The sequence below is a fragment of the Lepisosteus oculatus genome, chromosome 15 (genome assembly GCF_040954835.1).
Source record: "Lepisosteus oculatus isolate fLepOcu1 chromosome 15, fLepOcu1.hap2, whole genome shotgun sequence".
Lineage (NCBI taxonomy): Eukaryota > Metazoa > Chordata > Actinopteri > Semionotiformes > Lepisosteidae > Lepisosteus > Lepisosteus oculatus.
This window is the reverse complement of record NC_090710.1, coordinates 16,105,439-16,124,178: the sequence shown is the minus strand read 5'-3', so window position 1 is coordinate 16,124,178 and position 18,740 is coordinate 16,105,439. Positions and strand designations below refer to the sequence as shown.

The 18,740-nt window shown below is 38.1% G+C and overlaps 1 protein-coding gene across 5 annotated transcripts; it reads right to left on the bottom strand.

Moving 5' to 3' along the window:
- Positions 1-13,650, bottom strand: LOC107079459 (glutamate-rich protein 6). Of its 5 annotated transcripts, none has more exons than XM_015363869.2 (14): positions 13,554-13,650; positions 11,016-11,378; positions 10,573-10,654; positions 9,946-10,133; positions 9,518-9,639; positions 8,138-8,260; positions 6,430-6,516; positions 5,415-5,575; positions 4,598-4,659; positions 3,761-3,897; positions 2,798-2,877; positions 2,184-2,339; positions 780-1,008; positions 1-337 (listed from the first exon to the last, which is right to left on the bottom strand). In XM_015363869.2, the coding sequence occupies exons 2-14, from the start codon at positions 11,335-11,337 to the stop codon at positions 80-82; spliced, it is 2,007 nt and encodes a 668-aa protein (XP_015219355.2). In that variant the 5' UTR covers positions 11,338-11,378; positions 13,554-13,650; the 3' UTR covers positions 1-79. The 5 variants fall into 5 exon arrangements, with proteins under 5 accessions (XP_015219355.2, XP_015219356.2, XP_015219357.2 ...); XM_015363870.2 differs by having other exon boundaries at positions 3,761-3,894; XM_015363871.2 differs by having other exon boundaries at positions 10,618-10,654.
- Between the last annotated feature and the right edge of the window lie 5,090 nt (positions 13,651-18,740).

Below are 18,740 nucleotides of genomic sequence, written 5' to 3'. Positions count from 1 at the left end.
TTGAGCAATCCCTTGCTTTATTGGTGGAAGGCTACTTGAGAAACAAGCAAAGAGGAGCAGAAGGCTGAGCAGCATTTGATCACTCTTCTTGTTCCTTGGTGGGGGAGCAAATCTTTGTCGTCTTCTTACATTCTGCTTTCCCCAGCTGTTCCTTCAGCCTGTGGAGCTGACCAGAGAGGCTGAACTGAGGAGGGATCTTCTCTGAAAGGGCGCAGTGTGGATATTTCACAGAATTTTGGATCTTTTCTAATAGAGTGTAGATCTCCAGCGTTCTTGTTCGAAGGTCTTCCTTAAGGATATCCGGCGTGGACTTTTTCAGTCCCCTGGGGTCTTCAACCTAGCAAAGGAACCATCAGACGTTGCCATTTCCTTCAGAGGGAGCCAATGTATACTCTCTGTCAGGATTTGTTTTGTGTTAAAAACGGAATTTGTCATTCAGGCAGTTTAGTTACAAAATCGGCATAGTAAGTTCCTGCAGAACTTTAATTTTGATGGGTTTCTGTTCAAAAGCCAAACCACAATCTCCTTACAGCAGTCGAGCCCCACTGTTCCTCTGATATTAGTTATTGTGAACAGAGCAGTGAGGCTATGATGCTAAATTAAGAACATGCAATTAACTATCGCGTTTCTTGAGCTTCCAGATTATTAGATTTTGTGCTGTATCTTGTGTTAATGAAAGAAAGTGGCCAGTGACCAGCCTTTCAAGAAGATTCCATGTCTGTACATTCGGTTTTCTGTTTGACAGAGAATATTAATTCAGAAGAAGAATTGAACTTTACCCTTAGCCTGGCCCCAACATTAAACCTGACGCTGTTCCTCCGGAAGGCGAAGGTGATGTAGATCTGTTCCTGCGAGAGGATGCGTATGCCCGTGTGGGGGTTCAGAGCCATACAGATGGGCTGGAAAGGAGGCGCATGAACATGGGGATCCCAGTCCAACCACTTCCAGCGCCTCTTCGGGACTCCTCTCTCGCTGCAGCACACGCCACCAAGCTGGTTCAGGTTTACCCTGGGAAGACATCACTCTTCCATTAAACCCTATCGGTGAAAACGTGGGTAAGCAAGAATCGTTATATTTATTCATAGGTAGACAGTGGGTGAGATTAGGGTTTGTACAGTTTGTACAGTACCAGAAGAATGACCATTAGTACAAAAAGCAGAAATGAGTGAAACAGTTGGAAACACTATTTACATTACCCAAAGACCAGATGCATCACTCTCAGCCCAGTCGAGCACTAGTGGGACAAGCTGATTAAATGCACATGTCCATGTCTACCACCAGCCACTGAAACTGCTAGTATGGCAGCTGCATTCAAGACTGACTGGTGACACTTCATTGTGATTCAAGTGCAATATCTCTCCAAGATAATGCCGCACCAGCTCAAATGCCTGTATTGACTGTCACCTTATCTTAAAAGTGCTTTAGATCTCACTCCAGTAGTGTAAGTACTTGTCTTTTAAAATTATTAGTCCACTGAAGCACAGAAGCTGCATGATTCTCCTTGGTATTCTTTGACCAGTGGGAACATTTTATATTTTACAAACTGGTGGTGTCAATCAAGACAAAACTTTAACATCTACTAATAACATGCTTCTAGCATAATATAAATGTCTGAAAGTTTAAAAATTGTTTTAAAGATTGTATATATATATTTTGGAATTTTGATATTTTAAAATAGTGCAGTCCCCACTGATATATGAACACTGCTGCTTATGGGCAACTTCAGCTCTCAAGCAGTGGAGAATTCCACTTTGCTAAAGTAATTCGGCCTCCTACGATCAAAGAATTCAGTGCTGTCCACGGCCTGCAGGAGTGACATCACAGATTCAGTGCTCATATTAACCATGTTACTGTATGCACCTACAGTATACTGTATATATTGCTCCTTTGACTGGTATATGGATGTGGAACAAAGATACAGAAACCTGTACAGATGACCCAAAGCAGAATGGAGAAATTATGTACATTAGGAATAACAAAGAGAGACATAAATGACAGGTGATCGCCATCAACACGCAGCAAGAAGAACAGATTGTTGTTGTACTAAAGAAATACTGACATGGTACCCAAGAGTCTAAAATCAATCAAGAATACTCCCTGGAAGGGATGTCTGTAGCTGAATCACGTGGAGGCCTTTATCCACCAGTGACTTTATAAAGAATGATGATTAACAAATGACATACCAAATCATTCCATTAAGGTGATAGCATGTTGACTGTCCCCTGGTGGTGAAGATTGCTCGTATTTTTGGTTTAACGGCACAATCTTCAAGAATTATATAGGTAAAATCCGCTGGATTCACGGAAGAGATCATGATAGCCACCCTTCCTGATGGATAGCTTTACGTGATTTTAAGGAATATAATTATAATTCTTGAGACAAGTTCTAAAAAATAAACTATATTGATAACAGCTGATGATCACCATTTTTGCCATACGAGAAGAAATGAAACAAAGGAAACTCCAGCCACGAAGAAGGACTATGCTCCCAGTATGTTTTAACTGCTAGCCAATTAAAACGTCATGTACTGTATATCTGGGCACATAATGTGGCAGAGAAGACAGGCAGGATGCCAGGAGCTCTTTGGTGTTATGTGACCTTGTTGGAAATTAAGTGTGCTAATGCTGTTTTAATGGCCGGAAGGAGGAAAATTAGCAGCAAGCCCACTGTGCCAATCCTGCACAGGGAACACCAGACAAGCAGTGAATCTCCTCCTCCCTGCTGCCCTGCACTCCTTAGTCCACTAACATGTCAACAGTAATTTCATAGCCATTTACATCCTGGCATAAATGGATACAAAGCTTGGCCTGTGCCATCTGGGAACATTGTGAGAAACGTTTGGCCTCCGGGGTAGAATTTTCTAACTGCGTGCGTGCTCTGTAAAACAAGAAGAAACTGCAATTTGAAAATGGAAAAATCCATAAATACTAACACCAACTACTTGTTGGATTAGGCACATAGGGTAGATATGAATAAATATGCAATACTGCTCACACGCTGGATGAAGAATTTTATGTTGTGGAACACAAGTTTGTTTTGTAGATGAGTTATTACAGGATGTTCACACAGCAACCTAGTTCAGAACATCTTTTTCCCCCCAACACCATATGCTTTTTTTATTCATTCAAAGACACAATCCTATATAATTAAAACACCTTTTTTCTGTCTCCTGCTATGGTTAGGTAAAAATAAAGGAGAGTAAATACCTTTTGTTTTGATGATACTGTGAATTTTGTGGATATTTTCAATAACCCTTCGCACTTTGTTGATTGATCAGCTCCAGCTCTACTGCCTCAATAACTTCAATTCTGACCTAATCTATTTTCATCAGTTTTGCTCATACAGTCAATTTTGTTAATATTACACATAAATCCTTTATGTTTAAAAAAAAATCCTAAAAAATTGTTTTTGCTGACTTGTATCATCTACCAATATTAAAATTGTAGCAGGCAATTTTCTTTTCTTGGCTCCAGCAAAATTGGACCTTTTCCTTTGAGGTCCAAGGAAAAATCTCCTACCTAATTATTTACACTATATTTTCAACTTCAGAAGTTCTATAATGTCACAACTTAAGAGTAATTACATTATTAATATAATAATAAAACTAGCCATTAAGCATTTTCATGTAACACACGTATTGTATGATTATATTCAGTCAGGCAATGTATAAAACAGTGTGTGTGCATGTGTTGCACATGAAAATGCTTAATGGCTAGTTTTATCATTATACAAGTGACTGAAGTGAAAAATAGCATTTTACCTTTCTCATTTCTTCTCCTGATTGGAGAGTAAATAGCTGACTGTAGTCTTTGACCTCTGTGGGGAAATGGGACTGTTTGTGTTCAGCCGGATTCTCAGAAGACAGCCTGAAGGTTATGGTCTTGGTCTGGAGACCTTCTGTATTGAACAAGATACAGTGCTCAACAAAAACACCAATACAGTATTAACAAAATAAAACATTTCCTCAGAATAACATTTTGCATCAGCGCTAAAGCATTAAGAATAAATGTTTATCCTTAATTACTGAAATGTGCTAATTATAGATAAATACTGAAGGCAAAGCAGGCTTGAACAGATCATGTTGACAAAATTAAAGAAAAAAGAAAAAAACAACTACTTACAACAGAACATAATGGTAAAAAAAAATTTCATTCAGTCATAAGACTTCTTTAACTTAATTTCAACTTGACATACACTAATTACATGTATTTTACTTTATGTAACACATTACATAAATAATATTTAATGATTATTAGAAATATAATAATTTCTAACTGATGTGGTATCTTCAGCACATCAGTTTATGTCTAGAGGATTGTTTTGTTGACAGTCGTAAATGCAAAGGCACAAGGTGAGGTTAATTCCTTAAAAAAAGTGAAAAGAAGAAACAAAAAAAAAAGTTTGCATTTTTCAGGTGTGTCTCTTACCCAGAACAATCACATAAAAAAAAAAATCAATCTGTAAATTAGCCAGATTCTGTAAGTGGCTTCTAACTTTCTGTTAGTTTTTTTATCTTTAAATACTTGGCTGTGGAAACCAACATTCCTGAAGGGTGAATTAAATCCAGGTGCTTAAAGGGGAACAAAGTAAAACTGACTTGTAAAGAAGCGCGTCTGGGTCATGGAGTTCTTAAACCTCTGGAGCTCCCACTCTCTCAGCCTGAAAACAACACAGAGCTGACACCCAGGGGCCAGAGACAAAGCACATCTACACAAACATGAAACATGAAAACCTCTTCAGTCCCTCCCCAGCTGTGTCTGTGCATACTGTACCTAGCCAGTCATCGGTTTGTGTGGGATCAGCGGGTCAGCATGCAGTCTGTTCATCTTACTTTCTTCTTTTGCTTGCGAGTAGCTAATGATTCAAGAACTTCATCAAGTCATTTCTTGCACGATCCCAAGGAACTGAATCCCATTGTAGCTTGGGAGACTGTTCTGTTTGCCTATCAATAGTTGAGTCTAGAACTACCTTCTGCTCTCAGTGCTCAGCTCCAGCTGTATTGTTAATAATCCTTTACTTAATAAGATACGCCAGTTGAGAAAAGATTCTCATTTACAATGTCAATTTGGCCAGGAGAAGACAAACTAATGTTACACAGAAAACCAACATACCTGTAGAGAAGGACACAATAACAACTATTTGTTTGCACCATTAAAATTAAGATAAGAGCTCAAGAATACAAATAGCTGCTTCCAACACAAATAAGATAGCTATATGCAAACAAAAAGTACAAAATCTTAAAAACGTAGAACATGGAAATCTATTGTCAGGCGTAACTTATAAAGTACAGCACTAAATGCATGTGCAAATTAGGGTCAGTTGCGATTGAAGTGTGTCAATCAACTGCTTATGAGTAATTATTAAAAAAGAAAAAGAAAAAAGAAGTCAAACAGTTGAAAAACTCAGAGCCTCACTTCTGAGCTGCCTTTTCCTTGGCTGCCTTCTTCTCCTGCTTGCTCTTAAAGGGAGGGTGAGGAGAGACATCAATCTTCCTCTTTGCTTGGGCAGCAGAGAGAGCCTCCTCCTCTTCCCAGATGAATTCACATAACTTCTGATGTGCTTCACAGCAGAACAACTGAATACAGACCAGCAGGGAGACTGGTTTGAGTGCCAGTTCACATATGGTGAACAGCTGAGAACTGATGCATGGTCTTAGCTTTAAGAAAGGAATTGATGGGTTTCAAAATGTACTGATATATTTGAAATATTTGTTCTCTTCTTACCCTATTTTCATCTTCAATTAAACTGATTAATGGTACTACCAACAGAACGGTATTCTCTGTGGTCACAATAGTGGAGTTTCCATGAGTATGTCCATTTTACTTCTGACCTGTTGCTCAAGTCAATGGCCCTGTATCCTGTCAGTTTTACACTGTTTTGAAGTCATTTTACTTGAAAGCCCAATGTCCAACCACCTTTGTGCAAACTAGCGAAGCATGGGGCTCTCAAGCTCTTTCTGGTGTAAGGCGGTTCAAATGCAGTTTCCATGACCGGAGATTTTATCACAGATCACAGCTGAACACGCTGCGTTAAGCTGGTGTAATGAAGCTGGGAACAGCAAATCTGTCATGTGTAGTCATTTGAAAAATTGTTTTACTGCGCCAGTTCAGATTGTTCTTTAATTGTAATCTGTGGCATAGAATACTGTTAGTTACTGCTTGTTTCTTCATACATGTTTTATATCCCTTACAGTCTTCTCATTACATACACACCCACACAATGCTGGAAGCTTCTACACCTAAATCTGCCTGAGGTTCAATGATGGGATGCCATGCCCAAAAATAAATCAACACACCTCACATTTTCACTAAAGGTTTGTGTGAGATGTGCCCACCAAACTGCTTTAATGTGATTCTGCTCGTCTAGACGGTTTTTCACGCTGAGGGGGGGGGGCATTCTCAATCAGCTCGGGTCAGGGTGAGTGTTCACCTGCTCCCCTGCCACAACAGGCGCCGTCACTTGCTGGCAAAACTCGCAGGTGGGGAGCTCCTCCTCACTTTCTGACCACCCGACGTCCTGGCAGCCACACACGAGGAGAGACAGGCAACTTGGATTTAGAAAAGGCAGGTCTCGCTAAACTAATCTGATAAGTGTTCTTGAAGAAGCAACAGCAATGCACACAAGCACAACACACGAGGGACAAAGTCCCTTAGAAAAACTTAATTCTCCAAATTGTGAATGGTAGTTATTCAGGGTATTGCATATTTGTGGATTAAAAACTGGCCAATAAAGTGAAAATGGAGAGCGCAGATAATTATTTGGGTAAGTGCTCAATATGGGGGAGAAAATTTGTGTGTGTTCTACAGGCATGTGTATTGGGACTATTTCTATCAGTGTATCTAGATTCTGGTATAGCTATCAAACTAGTAATGTTCATATTATATAATATAACATATTACTTTTCTAGAATCAGTTCAGAGAGACCAGATACAGTACATCCAGGCTTAAAGGAACACCCTACCCTGACAGCTTAAAAGAACTGAATCTTCTTAGTCTTGAACACTGATGACTATGAGGGGACCTGGTTCAAAACTCTCAAAGGCTGTAACAAAGTCCATCCAACGGGCTTCTTCAGAATCAACAGTGAAACCCAAACCAGAAGACACAAGTGGGAACTACAGCAGTGTACATTTAAAATCAAGAACAGGAAGCAGATTTTTACACTAAAGGATGTAGGAGTCCTGTGTGAGACATTGTGGTGGATGATCTACTGTTCATCCACCCTCACCTGACCGGTTGATGACTTAAAAAGCAGGACCTGAAGACATCCCCTGTTCTGCATCTACCTTCTGAGAAAAGGAGGAATATACTCTGAAATGTCCTGCATTGCTGAGTGAGGTCTTGCGCTATGGAATGTGTACTGTAAGTCTTGACTGCGATACGGACAAGGTAAAGTTATTATAGTGTATGACAGTATCACTAAGCTGCTTATCTGCTTTGCTATGTCGTTCGGTTCTGTTTTGTATTTCCTCTCTGCATTGGAAATAAAGGCATCGCTTTTGATCATTCTTTGTTGAATGTGCTTAGCTGCTGTGTCTAATTCCTGAGACATGCCTATTTTAAAAGGGGGTCCCCAACTACTTTTCCTAGGCAGTATCACACATGGCAGAGAATCTAGCAGTAGCCTGGGGTCTTGGGGGTAGCACACTATAATTACTGATGGTGACAGCATGAGGGAGGTTTGTTTTTGAATGAACAAAGAAAAATATACTGGAGCCAGCTTGGACAAACAATCGAGACATCTCAGTGGCTTATCTAGCTACATATAAAGGACAGAAAATACTTTTCCCCTGGGCTATAAAAAACAGAGAGAACTTTCTGGTAGTAGATGAGGATTTTTTAAAAACGATTTTACTTGATACTATTTCTGAGACAATGAGGGACATAGAGGACAGGGCCAGGGAGAAGGAAGAAATTTAGCTTGACCTTGAAAGTGCGGGAGAGAAAAGTTTTGTGGTTCATTTAGAACAAGATATTATACTGTACCCTTCTGCAGAAAGCTTAAGGGGAAAATGGAAAAGAGAGGGTGCAGTCAGAAACACGAGATCTGCCCGTATAGTAGGACCATACACTACACAGAACACATGGATGATTCTGAGCTGTGTGTTCATGTAGGTTCCTGCAGGTCGATAGTTACCAGATCAAAATTAGGTGGAGGCTGTTTTGACTCTGGTTTGTATGCGAGAAGACAAGGAGGTCCAACTTCAGGTAAATTATACAATCCACCGTCTAGCAGGTTTCGGATTTCTGTGTCTTCACTCTTAAAAAGAAGGACAGCAACACTGGTTTCTCCTCTGATGGAAAGGGACAACGTGGAAGAGCAAATGAACAGTGCCATGTTCAAGATGCTAAATACAGCTCACGTTAAGACTAAATATTCACATATCCTGTCAACCTCATCCATGTTCATTTACTGTATATCTTTCCAACACTTCTCAACCTGTGTGCCTCAGAATTTTGGAAAAGTCAGCATCCACTCTGTAAGAGTGCACACGTGGGAATCACACATGGTGTGAATAATGTTTGAAGTATATAAAATACAAAAACAGAGAACAAAGAATAACTGAGCAACAGAGGTCTGTGTTTCACTGCTATAAATTTCAGTCAGGATAACGTGACTATGCAATTTGAAGCAGAGTCAAAATAAATATTGAAGGTTACCAGGTTTGAACACTCAAAAGCGAGGATGCTTTGTCAAAGGATGGTGGTGGTATTTGGTATTTGTATCGGAATCTATTAAACAATATTTTTAATGGAAAAATCTGGAATGTTTTCACATTTTTTGAAAATCTCCCAGTTGGAGAGTTACGGGCATGAATAAGGACTTGTCTTGGAAAAAACAGATGTATTGTTACCCCAATGATAATGTGTTGGGGCTGGTGACGTGTGTGAGGGGATAGGGGATGGTGTGCTTCCGATGTTTCACGGTATATTTACTGTATATAAGCAGGCCATGAGATGGAGAACTACCGATTTGACATACAGCAGAAGGTAATTGTAATCCTGTTGCCAAAACAGGATTTTAAACAGAAATATAACATTAAGAAAGAACTTCCATCTGGACTTTTTCTTCATTTTCTTTTTCTATTGACCTGTTTTTCAGTGAGAGGGGAAAAAGCAATCCTTTGAAGTAAGACTTTGGCATGCGAAAAATGTTTTGGCTGAAGTTCTAATCGCAAAGTACTGCTGAGTTCATTAAATCTGTTCAGGTCTGATCACAGAGAGCAACTTCAGAGAAACATGAAAAAGATAAAAACAATAAAAGTGTATGAGCTTTCAGCACTTCAATTTATCTGATTTTATGCCTCCAATAGTTACAGCAAAGCTCACTGAATAATCCAGTAACACGAGAGGAGGCTACATTAAAATGTGCATGTTCATTAAACACCACAGCAGTGTAGTTAACCCATTGGCCAACTGTACTTCCAGGCCCATGGCTTAATTCTCAGCCACCTGCCTAACTGTCTGCATAAAGTGTTTAATGTCAAGGTAGCAGATACTAGCTCTGTTTCCTTACCTCTGATAATGAGTTCACAACTAGTCCTTCAGGACAGCTCTGTGAGTCTTTTGTGAGGTGTGATTCGGACTCAACCTCCCCAAATTGAACAAACTGAAAATCATCCTCTGTTTCAGGTGCCCCTGGCAAAAATAATGAATGTCACCAAATATGTTGTTCTTGAGAAGATAAGCCGAGCCCCCCTTCCCCTCAAATCCTTCATGGAGATTTATGTTTTAAAAGGCCTTTAAAGAAGTTACTTTACATTGGGTACGTGCATAAAAAATCAGGAGTAATTTTTTAACTTTTCAATTACATAGCTGACATTTTTTTAAAAGGTAAAAGCAAGTTTCTTGAGCGTGGATTCCAGTGTAAGTCCAGTTATACATGATGGGGGCTATTAAAGCCATTGATAACTACACAGGTCTCAATTCCTGATTAACCTTCACCTTCAGCTGCATCTGTAAGAGCAGCAGAAGAAACAGCCTGAGGTCCTCTTCTGCTCCATTCAGACCTGGATTTCACTACCCAGTCCCAGTCAGTCTGAGTTTTTGCACACACAGCAGTGAACGTTCTGCCCTCCAGAGTGCGGCCCTGAATATACTGAGGTGATGTGGACGCGCTTCTGCATGGTGTTCTGTAAAGAAACAAAACAATCTCTTCAAGTCAAATGCTCATCTGATCAACTAGAAGAAGCAAATACCCATGACAGAAATGCTTCCTTGGAATGGCGGTATTCTGTTTTTCACACTATGTACTGCGATCACACAAACACAGAGCTCTCTCTGTGAAAGCTGATCTTGTCTAACAGCACAAAAACTTATGAATGCATCACCATCAGAAACAAGAAACTGATAGTGACATTACTATGACTAAGAATAAAACTGTCATTAGAACAAATAAATATAAATATACTGAATAGAACAAACTATCATATACAGTATATGAAAAACATCACTCCCTGCATTTCCATAGTGGAAGTAATTTCTCATCTGTTGGTACAATTAAGCAGTATTGTAGTAAAATCCTGTACATCTTTGAAGCTACAGAAGTCAAGTGCCACTGTGCCTTCTTACATTGTTGTCTTGTCACTGTATCCTTTGCTCATATTAAACACTGACCCATATAAGCTGCTCTGTGCAAAGTGTTCCTCTACCGCTGAAATCAAACAGAAATACTATTAGAATTGTTACCATTATGATTTGAACTTGATTTAATGTGGTGTTATTAATTCCAAGGCTGATGTTTTTAGCATTTTGCTCTCATTCTGCTACTGTTTTCTACCAGTACATTTTGAGGACCTTACTCATACATATGCCAGCTGCAGTGAGCTGGGATTTGAACCCACAAGCACCCAGAAGTGAGTCCAGAACCCTACCTACTTCTCCACACAACCTCATCACAGTTACCCTCTTTTGGAAACAGTTGCAAAACTATTAGGCTTAGAAGATTAACAGACAACGACAAAAGGACGCAACATAATGTCATAAAAGCGGCATCATTCTGAGGAGTAACTTACACAGCACATAGTCAGAACTTTCTGCTTGCCCGGCTGGTTTCCCAGCAGCCCCTGGGACCAGAACAGCTGTAGAGCCATCACCTAACTGGTTCGCATTGACTGCTGGGCCATTGGCCCTCCAGCTCTCCATGGACTTTTGCTGTGGGCAATAGCGTTTAGCCTCCTTGACGTACCGCTCCATTCTCTCCAAAGCACTGTCCTGCTGATCTTCCTCAAACTGCTGCTCCAGCCTCTTCACATTTTCCACAGTAAGTCTTAACCCAGATGAAAGAGTAGCATTTTGTTCCCCTCCATCACTAGTCTGCACCGATTCTTGAGACATTTGTGGCTCTGGACTGATGTGCTAAACTGGCATCTTCTTATCTGCAATATCGAATAAAGTCAAAAGTTCAGAAATCAATATTATTTCCAGAGAGGTTCTAGAACCCATCTTACAGGATGTTAGAAGATCTAACATGATACAAATCACATGTAGGTCCCATGCTGACCTTAAAATGTCATTAATGACCACTGCAAATGTCTTGGCCTCCATAGGTAGGGCTGGATCTTTTTCTGACAAAATAGTTATCAAAATGAAATTTTGTAAAAACTCAATTGAAAATGTGATCCCGAGCAATAACCATTCAGAAGGCACCTGTCTGGTCTGTCAGTCTCTTAGATACCTTGTGCTGGAACTTACCATGGTGAAATACTCAGATCGTGAGAGTATGGAACAAGCTACTCTTACATGTATTTGAAGCCCATACCCTGGCTTCTTTCGAGAAATGGCTGGACAAGACCTTTAAAAAATCAGATAGCCACATGGGGCAGATGGCCTCAGATTGGTTTTCAGCTTTATTATGTTCTTACTGAAGAAATTAGTTACAGCGCACAACCACAATGTATTTCCAGTAGAAATGAGCACCTTCTTTTTAACACAAGCACTTGTTTTAGTGTAGCCTACATGAAAGATGAGTTGCATATAGACAGATCCGTGAGGTTAGCCTCCCGTTATAAAGTTTTTATTTTTGAGATATAACACATTATTTTTTTCAGGTAGTGACATCACTTAACGCTCTTACATCGGTGCAGGAGAATCAAACTGGTCTCATTATTTTGTGTTACATTTGTGCTGGCTTCAGCCATAAAATGTAGCATTTGTATGCTTTGCTTTCTGAGATACAAGACATTCTTTTTTCAGGAGTGATGTCACTCAGCCCATGAAGTTGCCCGCCCTACAGCTAGCACAAACAATTTCATCGTAATCACTCACTTGTGCTACAGTTGTGTTGGTTTGTGCCAGTTAAAGTAGCATTTGGGCTACTTTAGTTTCTGAGATATTACATACTCTGTCAGACAGTGACATCTCCCACACTCTTAGAAGACTGCAAGAAAACCAAACTGATCTCATTCCTTTATGAGAGTTTGTACTGCTTAAGATTTTAAAATATTAGGAATTCCTTTCAGGGGAATGACGTGAATCAGCCCATGACGTTTGCACCCCTCCAAACAGCTCCCAACTCATCTTTCTTCTGTAAAAAAAAAGCTCCTTTGGTTTCTGAGATATGACACTTACAAGCCTCTAAGACCTCTGTTTACTTGAGACTTTAGCATTATATAGTCTGTGAGCTAGGGTGAAATCTGATATAAAATTATGCAGCTTTCCATAATGTTTTCACTTTTTTCTAGTAATTTTTTATGTTGTCTTGAAAACTTTAGCTTTAATACGTACTGCATTACTTATATGTGTAACAAGGTTGTTTCATATGATGTGCGATTCAAAGCAGTAGTCAGCACCACCATGTTGCAATATGGACATACAGGACAGAAAGGTAACAGATCTATGATAATCATGTATTCTCATGCAATCTCATAATGTTACTTCATTCCAGTTGTACAAATACTAAGAGAGAAGGAATGTTAGCACTGACATTTCTGCTTGTAGTCAGGCATCTCCTGATAAAAGTACTGGAGGTGATGAGGTACTGAAAATAAGGAACCAAGACACACGTGTATACTGTAAATGTACACACAAATATAATCTAAACTATCATTTTATATATAACAATAGTAAGAAATCCTATGTTCCCACAAACCTGCTTTACCCAAAAAATGTTATGTAAAATGTTAACATTTACAATGTTGTTTTCCTTATTTAATATGCCATTCAATTCAATTCACGTTTTATCGATTATGTACAATATCATACAATATCAGTCTTTTAGTCTAAAAAGCTGCTTACTTTGCTCATTTTTATCCTTTTACGCGTGCAGTTCGAAAGTGATTATCAATTTCTTCAACTTCTGAAACTGTTAATATAGCTATGAAGGATTAAAACTTTTTTTTCAGAAAATCTCAGCGTTCCTTAACATCTTTTTAAAAACGGGACCAGAAGAAGTAATCTCTACCACAGATGCCTTATAAAGACCCTTGTCCTATTTTGAGCAGCAAATTTGTTTAAATGTTTGTCCCATTCCTTCATTCAGGCATAAATTACAGCGAGATTAACAGTCTAAGGTCTTCATTTTTAAGTATACAAATTAATGAAGTGGAACTTGCCTATTTCAAAGCCTCTCTCGTTCAGATAATACGGTGTTACAGGCGTTTACTTGCAGCGTTCTTCCTAACGTGGTTTCATATTAAGTGAAATGCTACTATTGTTTTTATTAAGTTTGTTGGTTTGGATTGATGTGACAATGAAAGAATAATTTGTATTATTACGTCAACAGGATGTCATCATTTCACAATTAAAACAGCAACAGAAACTGATAAAACACCGTGCGCTCATTTGCGGTAGTAATACGATCCGTAACAAGGAATGTTTACATAACTGCCGTTATTTCATTTTATTTTTTAAATAGCTCAGCTCATTCGTCAACATTTTAAAATTAATCTCCTAATTACACGCAGTTAAATTCGTTATCTGCAGCTGAACCCCTGCACGCGGACCTACCCTAGAGTTATGGCTTATGCATTTCTGTCTTTTGTTCTCAATGTGTGTTGTCAGTGTTGTTTATGTTTTCTTTGTCTTGAATACAAAATACGTTATGTCAGTATTGTATACAGCAAATGTAATACGACCGACGTGTTCTTTAGCTACTAAGGATATAGTCAGTTACGAAACTAAAATTTTGTATGATTTTAATGGATATTCACAGCGCATATTTTTCGCCCTTGGAGAGACTGATGGACTATTGTATGGAGGTTGTTGGCACACATATCACACTCCCAACAGCATTCTTCTGTGCTGAAGTAGCTGTCTGACAACATTTTATAATTGCAGTTAAAGAACTGCAATACGTTGTTTTTTTTTTTTTAAAGTATCACCCGTAATCAGCACTCCTCTGAATTTTTATAGGCAATCTGGATGAATGTCATTTTTTTTGTCAAGATGACACTTCTTTTTGCAGGAGTGTTGGAAATGGGGTGAATTAAATTCTATTTTAAACACTAAAACCCTCTGTTTTATAAAATGATTCGAAAAGCATTGAAGTGTAGATAATTAGGTTTATGGATATTTCTTCATGAGTTCTCTAAGGAGATTTTCAACACAGCTTTTTTACGAGGAGAAACCTGTGAATAATCTAGAAAGAAAACTATAAATAAATAATAATACATCTAAAACAATAACAATATTGACTTAGAATAAGAATCTTAGGTAGTGTAGCACAACTTCCTATTCAGCCAAACAAAATATTGAAATTATTCCGATATTCAACATTCTGATAAATATTCCGAAATACAAACTTTGTGCCTGCTGAAGAATTGGCCCCAAAGCCAGACACATTGCTGTAGAAAATCCTTATTATATTTTGGTTCTGGGTTCCCCAACCTCTGTTACTAGACAGCATTGGAGTGCAAATTAGTAAACGTACTGTACTGCTGAGTTACAGTACGTTTATCATTCATCCACCATTCCATTTACTATTTCTTGTCTGCATTATACAGTATGGAATTATTGAATCCAGTGGAATGAAAGCTTAAAAATTGAATTCTGATGTGTACTGGTGTACTCTACATAACCATTACATTATAGGGTGGAAATGAATTTTAACTAGAATGTGGTTATTAAAATAGTGAAAAGGCTTAAGACCAGACTATATGGATATTAAGTTTTGCATTCTGAGAGGCAAAATCAAAAAAGCACTGTAAACAAATTGAACATGATAAAACTCTTCCCGGCTCAGCATCTTCTGACCTCATAAGAGTATGTAACAGATGCGTCAAACTCTGTGAAGTGAACCTATGACGAGCTTGTTCTGTGCATTCTAGTTCAAGTATATTTATAAATTAAATTTAGAAAACGGTCACAACTCAGTCAAAATTGGTACAACTTCAAAGCAAAACAGACAAAATGTCGGCCTAACACTTTTCTTCTCTCATAGGCTAAACTCTAGGTATCTGGAAAACTGATACCTTCGCCTGCTACTCGGTTGTGAAATCCTCCTCTTTTCACATGGGCTTCCTGCCTGAGCATATTGAAATCTAATTTCCCCAAAAACGAAGTCCATCTTAACCTGCAAATGTTTCCCAGTCAGTTTAGCAGACTCAGTGCAGAGTGATGTAGAATGGTTTGAAAGAAGACAACATAACATGGTTCTTAATGTGAATAATTATATCTTTGTCCAGTACTTTGTCGCAATGCTACAGGAGATTAATCTAGATCTACAGAAGACAGAAGCAGGGTATTCAGAAACATGATATTATATGGCATAAATGGCAAAATAGACATTTCTGTGATTTGTAGCATTATCATTTGAGAAACACCTAAGATTCATACCTATAATAGTATAATAATATTATGATTGTGGCCCTTTAACCTGAAAAGGGGTTCATTGTTATACAGTCAACACACCACTATACAAAACATAAATAACATTATATTTACTATGAAAAATGAGCGAAACATAGTCTATTGTGGTTTATAGTGTGCGTCACCATACACAGATTTATGCCAGTGAAGTCAATAATTGTGCTGTTTTTTTATTTGCAACATGCATAGATTGAAGAAACCAATACAATAGTAGGCTAATCATAGAGTGAGCCAATAATAGCCCATGAAAAGAATCTGTGTACAGGTATGTAATGTTTTTACCTATTTATGTAAATCCCTCCCTTTAGCGAAACCTTTTATTATCTCATGTTTTGAATGTTAGTGAAATGTTCCTTCGCAAAAGTCCTGTTTTCACATAATTTAGATCTCTGGAGTCAACCAAGTACACCTCAGTTCTTTTTTTTAATATGTGTTAAGTACTATGTAATGCTCTATTCAAAGGATGACTCTCTTAACATTATGCTAGAGGCAAAAACTGAGATCAGTTCAAGCCTTAAGGGATTAATGGATTAATAGCATGATGTCAAGATGAACAGACTACTTACATGGAAATTGAAGCCTTTAAAATATATAATCCTTCCCAGAAAACAGACTAACTGGAAAACAAATATTGTAGACAAAAATATGTTTTATGTGATGTCATATTAAAAGTTGTTGTTTAATTAATATTTTTATTAATTTTAATTTGGTATACCTTTGTACTTGGAGGGCTAAACAATCTTTAGATTTTGGAGTGTACAGATGATCATTGGGTGCTGTGCTGTTTTGTCACAATGTGGACAAAATAAACCCTTTGGATATTAAAAGTTAAGGTGCCATTTTAGGATTTAGCAGGATCTGAATAAACATTGCCCCATTCCCAACAAGGTGTTTTGTGTAATATGTAAAACTATTGTTCAAGAAATATTTTCACTCACCATACTTCTAAATTTAAACAAATTATCAGTGGTGAACAGATTCTTATTCACTATGAGGCTCTGACGATGCTGACACCAATGTTACACAAAAGGCAAAACGGAGAACAATCAGTAACAGAACAGAAACTGCCTCAGTAGGACATGGCAGTGTAAACATGCACAAAAGTCAGGCACATATGATTTAATCATGCAACTTAAAGCACCCTGAGACGCTTTCAGGACGCTGCTCAGTATGTGTTACTTAACAACCACGTTTATAAAAGATACTAAACCTACAGTGAGGGAAAGATAAATGTGGTCAAGGGGCTCTCATGATTTCAGAGAAAAGATAAACAATAAACATAAATTTATTTGCAATAATTAAAAAACTATGTTTTCACCAAGACACAGTTGTTTACAGACTTAATGATGGTTTCTACACAACAAGAAACTCTCTGCAGAACTCTGATCTCTAAAACCGATGCCAACCAATTCTCTAGATTAGACTATGCAACTGTAAGATACAGTCTCAGCTGGATGGATACAAAAAGGAAATACATTTTCTCTTACATGTAAAACACAGCTCTTTACTCTAAATTTCCAGTTGATCTCTTCAGGGCTCAGAGTAGCCTGAGCTTCAGAAGGTTTGGCCTACAGTAAGGTGTAGTTCCCCCTGTGACACTCTGGCTTCTTCAGCTCTTTAGGATGGAAGAATAATGATGGCTGAAATTCTCATATACTGAGCTGGTCTAAACAGTCTGTGCACCTCTTAGCTTGCTGTTTCATCAGTGTATTTGATCATTTTTCACTCAGGTCTCCTCCTAATTCTTCGTCCCATTCAAAGGAAAGAAAATTAGTACAGTACATGTGGCTAAGCTGGTCCGTCAACTCTAGTATTCTTTTCCAAGGTAGAAGTCAAACATTAACGTCTCACTAAATAGAGCAGTGAAGGTATTATTCAAGAGCTAAGCATAGCCCATATTGGCATAACTGCTATACCCTGAGTAAAGGAGCAGTTGAATCTGAAATGTCAACATTGGTTAGACCACTAGGGAGCATTATAGGGACAAACCAGAGACAAGTACCATTCACACATGGTTTTAAGAGGAATAAGGTCCAGCTGTCTACAGTTTGAGTCCTCTATAAAACAGTTCAACACTCTACAAGTGCTGTCTATACTGGTTTAGGAACATACTGGTAAAGTTTTGTGGTGAGAGAGTAGAGAAATGGTTTTGTCTCATGAGCAGACAGCACTGTTAAAAAGAGGTTAAATCTTGTGGGGAGATAGTATAAATAACAAATTGCTACTGTGTCAGAAGCATTAATCTTATTTGTCCAGACTTGAGTCAAATAGGAAGGCAAGCAGATTATGGACAAGTTAAGGTTATGCCTAAGATAAATTTATAAAGATAGTCGCACAAGTGTGAGGCCTATTATAATAATCAGAGAGAAATTTTAAATTTCTCAATATAGCATGTCCATTTATATGATGTTTTAACCAAAGCTATCATAGAAAAAATACAGTTGCCGACGAGATCTGCTAGTTAATTTTTAGTGATTTTGGAAATCAGTCAACACCAATACATAATGACCAGAAAACGTAATGCTGTTAATTTTACAAAGCTAAGCTAGTTATTTGATTCAGCAACTGTCTTTCCTGTTAAACCGAAGGGACTCTGAACTTTGCACACTTCAAACCTATCATTTTCATTAAATCCAAAAAACAACTTTTTGCCTGTCACATACGTATTACTTCTGTAAATAACTGAAAAGGCTAAATGGGAGAATTACGATTTGTCCTCCGTAAATTTAACTGAAATGTGTTTTGAATTTTCTTTTAGATAATTTGAGAGATTAGGAAATTCTTGGTTGTTATAGTTATTTTAAACATCTGAGGCTTGTGCTTATTTATTTCTAATTTTTTTAAAGAAAAGCTGACCAAAGGGGTTCTACGCAGACTTAATAGTTTGCCAACCCAGGTTCTTCTGCTTAATTAAAGCTAGCTTGGGCTCTAAA